General features: G+C 35.3%; 1 protein-coding gene across 13 annotated transcripts in view; it reads right to left on the bottom strand.

The window, feature by feature from the left end:
* Positions 1 to 4,291: 4,291 nt before the first annotated feature.
* STXBP5 (syntaxin binding protein 5) overlaps positions 4,292 to 10,089 on the bottom strand; it is a 101,388-nt gene continuing 95,590 nt past the window's right edge. For all 13 annotated transcript variants that reach the window (XM_051811198.1, XM_051811199.1, XM_051811202.1 and 10 more), the window contains 4 exons: positions 9,014 to 9,179; positions 8,103 to 8,214; positions 5,751 to 5,971; positions 4,292 to 5,057 (listed from right to left, as the gene is read on the bottom strand). In XM_051811198.1, coding sequence (XP_051667158.1) covers positions 5,016 to 5,057; positions 5,751 to 5,971; positions 8,103 to 8,214; positions 9,014 to 9,179 — 541 coding nt within the window. In that variant the 3' untranslated portion in view covers positions 4,292 to 5,015. The remainder of the gene's footprint in view (positions 5,058 to 5,750; positions 5,972 to 8,102; positions 8,215 to 9,013; positions 9,180 to 10,089) is intronic.

Here is a 10,089-nt window from a genome sequence, read left to right as displayed (position 1 = left end):
CACAGTACTGCTTATTTACAATTCTGTTTTAAAAGGGAATATTTAAAACATGTTCCCACCCCTCTCCCTTTGCATCACCTATTACTGAATGGTAGTGGTAATCCACATACAACTCCTTAAATGTTTTCAACTGAAACAGTTTAACTTCTAGTTATTTGCCTGGTAATACGTAACTAACAAAAATACTAACAAAAAGAAATACAAGTATAAAGGTAACCTACAGCAGTAGGTTAGCTTAAACATTTCTAGGCGCACATGGAAATATTAAAGAAATACTGATTGACACCTTTCATTTGATTGTTCATTGTTTCTGCCTCATTTCTCTTCTCCCCCCCAGCCCTTGTTAAAGATGAATGCCCACTTCTTTAAGCCTGAACTTCATAACATGTAAAAGAACCCAGAAACGCAGCACACTCATCTGGCTTGAAACAGTAATAGAGTAGATATATAGCACATCTTTTTAATGGGCTTAAGAAGAAGAAATTGGCCCAGTTTAATTTAGCTTTTCAATGAAAATTTAAGTAAAATCGGTTTAGCTGATTCACCTACACTACCCATTTTTTTTTATTCGGTTTTACTTACTTCCTCCCCTCAAACACGATTAATCTCTGTCTACAAAGTATTTGAAGATTTTGCGGTAGTAGCAAAGGTATCAACATCCACCCAAAAAGATTCACATAAATTATCCAGAAAATTGGTTAGAATGAGCAAAGATTCAACTGACAAGCTACCTTTCTACTTGGAGGGAGGCAAGGCACTGCACTCCTTCACTCCTGAACTGGACTTTGGCTGCAGTCAATGCTTGCCCTGGGATGTTAAACCATGACGAGAAAGTAGAGGGCACTTCAGCCACAGGCCATTAAATTTTCCAACACATATGTGGGTTACAAAAAAAACCCTAATCCACAAAAAAACCCAACCCAGATTTTCATGTAAAGAGCTGATGTATAATCAAGATACACAGATTAATCAAAGAAAATGTTTATTGGACAAACCTCACTTCAATTTTGGAGATTTTTAAAAGTCTGAGAAATACGGCTGAAAAAAGTCTCTTGTGTTTACCAGAAAAAACCAAAACAGAGAACAGCAGTCAGCCACAGACTGCAGCTATTGAGAAAACTTTCACATTAGGCTAGTTTTCTATCTTCTCATTCCATACTTAGGGAATTGTTAAAGAATGTCAAAATGGGAGGTAAAAATAACTAATTATTTTCTGCAAAGCAAAACGGGCAATTTGTTTTCATTGCTTAGTAATTGTATCATCTCGATATGAGATATGAATGTATTCATAAGCTTAAAACAACTTCTATGGATAATATACATACTTTAAGTACTTTGACTTAAAACTTGAACGTAAGTCTTTCTAAAATTAAAGGTAGAAGTGTACATATAAAAATTATTTAAAACTAAAAGTATATTCTTAAGCAGTATGTATAAATATAACAGATTTTTTTTGCATTATCTAGTAATAAATGTGAAAGTGTTGCAGTAATTTATAAACTGAATGCTGACACAGGATATGTGCCTTTAATTAGACTCTATACTGTATATACATATTTTGCTAAGAAAACACACATTCTAAATAAATCACATGATTAGCAAAGGTGCCTGAAAGTAATCTGTTTTAAAGTCTTTATTGAACATGTGTGTTTATATACAAATAATGAACCTGAACTGCACAAATGTAGAAAAAAAATTAAGGAATAAAATACCATGATTGAATTAAAGTGCAGGAAAAATTCAAGTTTAAAAGTTCAGGTAAGATCAGTGCTGTTAATTAAGAAAAAAAACAAACCAAAAAAGCCAAACAAAAATTCCCCAACCCCCCCTTCCCTCAGATCCCCCCTCCCCCCCCAAGAAACAGAAAAACCAAAGGAAAAGAGAAGGGAAAAAAAAAGAAAATGAACTTGCTTCCAAAAATTCTCCTTTGGATGTAGCTTTCCAATATCACCTGCCATGCAAGTACCACCTCAGGCACAAAAACCTTGCATAAAGACAGACAAGGAACACAGCTATATATTACTATATTTTAGAACTGACTGTTTGCTGAAGAACAAATCACTGGAGATGCCTGTGGTGTAACACTTTCAGACTGATTTCGAATACACGCATATTTACACATACCAGGATTCAAAAGTTACAATTTGGCAGGACTAAGGTGAAGAAAAGCTTCTTCAATTGACAGTTCCTAACGAGACACACTACATATAAACAGATAGGTAGCAGCAGTTTCTTACTTTCATCCAAAAAAAAAAAAGTAATAGCTCAATTGTATTTTATAGTTTTCCAGACACTCTGAAAAAGTTTCACACAACTAAAATGCTAGTGAAAATACCAGGGGTGCTTCCCCACAAGAATTTCAATTTACTTTGCTGTACAAAAGGTGCACCACCAATAGCAGAATAAGATGCAATGATGTATCTATGATAAACTTCCTTCCATAGGGAAGGAAAAAGGAACATTTTAGACTAAAATTGTACATAGCCCCTTTTATTGACCAAGAACCATTTGTGTGTTTATCTCATGAGCAATCATTTCATTAGTCTTCATATCTAGAAGCATACTCTGAACTTAACCAACAAAAGAGATTCAACTATGATAGATTCTATAATATCAAATAAGCCACTACTCTTCTTGTACTGGCAGATGGTCTCTCACTGCCTCTTATTTTTTTGCTTGCTGGTGGTTGTCAAATGTGTGTTGATGAGAAAGTTAAGTACATTTCCTTTCACGTCAAGGTCATCTTCCATTGAATGATACCATGATTTATTGAAGAGTAATTTTACCATCCTCTCAACTGGAGCCTGGCCAGATTAATTTCAAGGATTCTATTGCCTTGAAATATAGTTTATCTTCACCTGGTCAAATAATAATCAGTCATCTCAATTTATAAACGCTGAGATAAGGAAGGGAACAAGTGTCAGCTAGGGTATGGATATGAGTTTATCTAGTTTTCTTCTACCTGGATTTTTAACAAAATGGTGTTAATTTAAATATGCATTAATTAGACACTAAAAAATAAATTAACATGCAGAGGCAAATATTGCATGGCAAGCTGAGTTAAGCAACTGGAGTTAACATTGCCTCAGTAGGTATGGGAGAGAGCCGTCAAGAAACCAGTGTTGCTTGTTCAAATTGTCACGTTCTCATAAGTCCTTTGAACAGTGGATGTGCTATGGCATGCCCTCATATTGGCAAAAGAATTCACTTGTCTTTTTAAATTAAATGCTACTATAAAGCGGGAAAATTTATCAGTTTGTGCTACAAAGCCCAAACATATTGGCCTCTCATTTAAAAAGCGAAATTAAAAACCATCAGTAACTTCAATATTTTGCATCCTTTAGGTGTTTTGTAAGGTTGCCTTATCTGTGTACCTGCAACATCACAATACAAATATAACCAAGGTTTTGCTTTGGGAACATTCAAAACATTTGTGAAAAAAGCAAACAAAACAATGCTTGGAGAAGCAAACTGAAATGATTAATTTCAGACAATGCAGACCTATCAGCTTCTAAGTACTCCCTTTTATAAGACAAAGCCAGTCAGTAACTATTTCTACTTAGAGGAAAAATGTCTAAATAAATTTGTGAAATGCAAGCATTTATTTTAAGAAATCTTCTCAAAAAGAGCCCTGGGTCATTCCCACGATATCAGCTTTAGTGCAGTAGCCATTAACAAGTTAGCTCAGCTGTATTATTTACCTCACCCAAACTGAAATTATTTCACCAATTCCTAAAGTTTCTGTGCACACTTTACCACTGTTTATATTGACAACACTGCTTTAGAGACTAAATCCAAACTTCAGGCCAACTGCCTTTAGTGATGAGTGGGGCTGAGACAGGTACTTGTAAAATAGCTCTACTAGCAGAACTTAGAGATTTGCTAAACCACATATTGACAATTGGTAAATATTAGATGCTTGCTTGCCATTATTCATGCATCAGCACCTCCATGGCATGTAAAAGTTTGAAAACCTGAGTCCACGGTTATCTGATTTCATAGTAAAGGGACTAAAGGGGCATCTAGAACTCAATGAGCAAAACTATCTCAGCTATTTTAATTAATGGCTGTAAAGACACATTCTGTTAAACATTTATAAAAACTCACAGCATGAATGGAACCCACAGCCATTTCTAAATGTTACACAACCTTAACCAATAACTATTTTTGGCAAAAAAATGGCATTTAACTGAACAGAAGTTGAAGTATTCTTACCACAATGAAGATGTTACCACATTTCACATTGCACGGCCATAATACAAATGAAAACTCCCAGCATGACACATTCCAGTCATATTATTCACTTGACTTTTTTAATGCAAAAATTATGTTTTCTTTTGTTTTGCACTTCACAGAATATGACGTGAATACAAGAATACTAGATCAGGGGTCCAAGAAAAGACTATGCACAGGTCAACTATGTGTACAGTTTTCAACAAGGAATCTCCCAAGCTTCCAGTTTCTCCGATGAAAGAAGTGACAGCAAACTTCAACTCTTCTTCAATGATAATGGTAAATACAGTGAGTCCCAGAGATGGTAAGTGTAAGTCAGGTACTGTCCAGCAAGACAAACCACTTGATTCCAGCTCTTGGACCCCTGATTTATTGCCTCTCCTCACAGGAGGGTATAACACTGACAGCAATTACAATAGCACAAAAACTTTTGGCATATGAAATATTAACACAGGATTGACCCTGCATTGCCCCTGCCCATCTCACACTATGTTTTCCCTTTACTTTCTTTTCCACATCTTCTAGTTACTTTCTCAGTTCCACCTCTCTTCTAACCAACAGCTAAGAAACACTCAAGTTTGTTTTGTGTATGTGTTTCTTAGATATAAAGCTCCTCAGTTAAAGCCATGACTGAGGTAAAACAGTGTGTCATTTGTGCTAGGAAACAACAGTATCCAACGGTGAATACTCCTTTAAATTTCAGTGGTCCTGCCAAAATTAATGAAAAAACAAGATTTTTTTTCATCAGGACAAAATTAAACAGATGTAATTGATGAGCGTCATCAGAATTGGTACCACTTCTTGTCTTTGTACTTCAACATCATCTAAAAAAAACCAAAAAACAATTTCTAATTACTGTTTCTATAATGTACCAAAACATACAATGACACAAATTATATGATTACAAAGCAGCATGAGAAAGAGGGATTCTAGTAAGGCTTCTGAAAGCTACAGCAACAACATTGCTGAACAGTGAGGGTTTAGCATGATGAATTTTTTTAATGGTAGCAGCATTGCTGGTGATCTGGTCTCAGAAAAAGGCATATTTGAGAGAACAGGACGTTTGCACAGGAGTTCAGGAGTTCACATGAAAATGGATGAGAACAGCCATTCTATGTAGCTACTGAGGAGAAAGACTAACTTGCATTCGTGGGGTTTGCGTACAACTGGATCTTTCTTAAGGACCGCGGGAATCTGACAGAGCATTACTCTTCTTATTAATTCTACTCTTCTTATTAATTCAGCAAAAATTTTTTCAATAATGGGAATTGAGTTACAATTTTAGAAGCTTACGTGCCACTCCAGCAGACTGCATGCTCTACACCAATGTGCCGCAAGACAAAGCTGTTCACGTCAGTACTTAATTATTAGGACTAACAATTGATAGATAAAAAGGAAGTATCCTTTATCAATGATACTGCATTCTCTTTAGATACCTCTAACATGCCTTTGCAGAACTCAGATACTTGCAGAACTTGCATTTATTTGACAATCCATGTTCAGTTTAACATACTTACCTCATGAGCGTGTTTTGAGAAAGAATCAGCACTGTAAAGCATAGCTGCAGTCTTTTCTTCCAGTTCGCCTAGTTTCTGTCCTCTTTCATCTAATGCCAACCGGGCTCGTGCTAGTTCACCAACTACACCAGATGCTGCTCCTTTGACACCTTCAATACCTCCAGGTCCTGGAATATGCTGGGCAAGACTCCTTGATGCCTTCCCAGATGCTGATTCTCCAACTGGAGGCATTTGCAAAACAGCAAAACAGAACAGTAAGGTTTTCCATCATTATTACATAAATATCAATGAAACTCATTTATGCAGAGGCGTAATTTCTTTGCATGGAGACCCAACACCTAATTGTAGGTGTGACTATGAGCAACACTGACTACACAATGTTATTAGATATTACTACTTAATAAAACAGATTTTTCCAAGTTTGCAGGCAGGTTATAAAACTGTAACCTCTTCGCAGCTCAAGTGTGAAATTAAAATGCTCAGCAGTGCTAGCATCACAGCCATCAACAGAATTGTGCTGGTGAAGTGTTTTTTAACAATGTAGCTTATTTCACATGAAACATGTTATGAGTTCAACAGACAAAACAGGATAATTTTGAAAATACAAGCTGTGGTCGGTTCTGGAAGTGCTTTGCTGGTGTGTAAGTCAGCCAGTATGACTCCACCAGCCGAAGTTTGCTCTGATGGAAGTTCAATTTTAGATGCAGACACCTGAAGATTAGGTATCTATGCTCTAACTATTGTAAAAATCTTGAAAAAAAAAAAGCAATGTAAACCATAAAAATATAGAATGACTGTAAGAACAAACCACCTCATCCTATAGTAAACACCCATGAATGGTGAGCTGTTCAGCTGAACAGCTCCAGACTCCAGTGCTGGCACTGACTACATTGACTTTGCTCCTAATGGGACATCCGCCCCCTACTTCATTCTAGACCATTAATGGATGCGCTAATCTCATGCTGAATTGTTTACACTACAAAAACTTGAGGGTTTTTTTTCAAACATTAAGATATAGTTTAAATATTTTCTTTTTTTCAGCTCTAGGAAAAATAATATTGTTAATATATTTTGAGGCAGTACTTCAAGATTCTCATTTGATTTTATGCTGCTATTAAGAATGATTTACATTTACTAACACTATAAACATCTTTCTGTGAATTTCCGTAAATAAAAAAGAGAACTCATTTCACTTATTACAGACATTGCTGTGACCCTCATGGTAAATACGGCTCACTCTAGAGACATTCTTAGACATCTTTTGAATTGTCATTAAACTCAATTTCAGGCTACAATTCATTATGCTTTTTTTTTCTTCCATTAAATATTATTTTCCTTGTGAAGATCCAAGCCAAAACTTGAAATTATGTAAAGAGGCAGCTTCTAAAGTTATAAGGTATTTTCCCCTGTCCCAGTCATATTATTAAACTATAATTTGTGCACACCAACTTCTCTCCTAGAAAATTTACCAACCTTCTGAAGTATTATATATATAAATAGAAATCTTTAACACAGAAAGTGACCTCTAAATATCTGATGTTTGTTAAAAATGTACAGGAACAAGCAATGAAGTCTAATTGAATTTTTATTGTAGAGATCTAAAGAACCAAGATAAGAGAAAGGATTGCCAGGGCACCATGTTCATTTAAACAAATATGTTTCATGTTAATAAGGAAACAGTTCTTATAAATAAACTTGCATAATATGGTGCTGCACCTAGCAAATCTCTGAATAAGTAGAAGGTTTTTTCTTTAAATATATTAAAGTGCTGAATGCTACAGTAAAAAAGAAAGGTGTAATAAAAAAAAAAAGAGAAAATGATAAAGCAATGAAAATTTTGCCAAATCTGAATTTTACTGTCCTATAAACAGAGGACTGAATTGAACTATCAAACACTTCTGTCCTTCCTTGCAATTCCTAAGGCATCTCTGCACAAATCAACTGAGTAAAATCTGGCAAAATAACTGAACTAGAGTGGAGTCTTAATTTCCCCACTGTCCAGAACAGCATTCTCCAAAAACATTCCCTTTCAGTTTACCAGCATAAACAGCACCACGGTCAGTACTACACAATTCACAAAGATGAAGAAAAATAAGATTAGTTGTTCCATTTCTTGTCTTATAATCTGCTCCTGAAGAAATGAGGTAAAAGAGCCTGTGAAAAAAGCAAGCTTTTCTGATCTTGTTGGTAAGGTGTACAACAAAAAAGATACAAAAAAAGTAATTGTCACTGCCTTTTTTACTTTCCTCTTTACAAATGTTATGTTCTATTTACACAGGTAATACATTTATCAAGGATCACTGCCTTCCTTGGGTAGAAATACCAGAAAAATAACAAAGAATAAAAACTTACACAGTTCTTCTCTGTCAAGTGACTGTGCCCCACCTCCGAACAGGCCTTTAAAGAACCCTCTGTTTGGTGCTTCTGGTGTTTCTACAGGAGTGAAGAGCTCACCCAACATTTCCTTTGCAATGAAGAAGGGACATAACAAGGCATACATTACTAAAATTAATGTAATGCTCTCACTTTCAGGATTTATTTAACTGATTTGCATTTCAAAATCAATATGCTTAAATGGACATCTGCCTTTGTAAGGCAACTTAGGAAATATAATAACACAGTAAGAAATCTGATCAAACCTTCCGTTCTGATGTCTGCAAAGCTTATAGCTCATGGAATTCAGAAGTAAAGAAATGCATTCAAAGTTGGTTTTGCCCCTCAACAACTTGGGTGAGACTCCTGATTTTGTTCTACAGAAACTGTATCTACAGATATGCATATCCATTCAGCAGTACCAAAGTAGAACTTATAGCTTGCATCTCTGCTATTTCACTATTCTATACAACTACCAAGCTGAAGCATGACCAAGAATCTTTTCAAGCTGTTAATACCCCTGAAATGTAATAGCTTCCTTCAAGTATCCCGACCTGGCATTCCCCTCTTGTGTCAACACCCACCTCCACTAGCATCAATCAAACAAGGGAATTTTAACTGCATGTTAAAAAAGGAAATTTCCTATTGATCAAAAGGAAATTAAGTAAGAAACTGATTCAAGTACAAGAGCATGGATGGAACAGAAAAAATTAAGGATAGAAGTGATTCATCCTAAATCAGAGTCTACAGTGAAGAAAAAAAATAAAAAAAATCAAAGCACAAAAGCCAAAGTGCTTGGCTTTATGACAAACTTCATTACTGTAGGCATGAATCTAGAACCAAGAATCTCAGAATATATCCAATAAATATTTTTAGAAAAAATTCATTACCTGAAGATTTTCACATGTTTCTTGGCTGTAGGTGAGCCTCTGTATTTCAGTTGGTGAGACCAGATAGAGTGCTTGTCCATTATTGGTGAAGCAGAATGTTCTGGCTATCCGCATATTGGTGAGTGGCAGGTAATATACATCCAACAATGGCCTTAAACTTGGCAAACTTAAGGAAAAGAATTTTAAACTCCATTAAATATAGCAGAAATGTCTATTATTGATCAAATGGCTCACTGCAATACATTATTATTTCTCTTCATCTGCATGAGTACCACATAAACAGGGTTTCATCAAATGCAATTACAGAATCTCAAAACGTGAGATTTTTCAAGGTAGCAGCTCAAAAGTGAAATCTAAGCACCTGCATCACAGATGCATTTAAAAGCATTATTTAAATGATACTCTGAGCATGTAAATTACAAATTCCCTATTTAATGAATTAGACATTACTTAATAATTACTTAATAATTAAGTATTTCAGTAAGCATTTACCAAGAGTTTACAATGAAACATCCTGTCTCTTCTCTCCTTGACTAAAAATACAAGTCTAAAAGATTTCTCCTCAAGAACACTTAGAAATATGCAAGGGTGTGCTGTCAGAGGAAAACAGAATTCAGTAGCCTCAAACAATCCAATTAATTATGTCCACCTTTTTTGTCTGACTAGATACTTAAGAGAAAGTTCTTTTAGAGCAAAGTTTGCTTACCTTGTACTTTTTGATTCTGCACATGTAACTGCAGTACTTATTGCATCAATCTACTGATGAACAGACACAGCACACTTGGGCTATAACAATGTTCATGCTACCAAACATTCCTCTCCCTCAACGTAACAATAAATGTGAGTGAGTGACAGAACACCTGATTTCTTGACAAGAAGAAGCCAAAATAAACTGCTGTCTCTAAAACATCCTCTGTGAAGTTTTTGTAAAAGAACTTACACAAGCTGTTAGCTGCAAATGTCCCAACAATATATTAAACAGCTTCTGCTGCAGACACCACCTGCATAAGATTATTTCTAGAAACTAAATGAAGTAGCAAAAGAAGCAAAGTGAAGTCAAAATCAAAGAAAGATGT

Source organism: Manacus candei, unplaced genomic scaffold (genome assembly GCF_025592945.1).
Source record: "Manacus candei isolate 608988 ecotype Guabito, Panama unplaced genomic scaffold, ASM2559294v1 h1tg000081l, whole genome shotgun sequence".
NCBI lineage: Eukaryota > Metazoa > Chordata > Aves > Passeriformes > Pipridae > Manacus > Manacus candei.
Note: the sequence above shows the minus strand (reverse complement) of the source record. Positions and strands in the feature narration are given on the sequence as shown.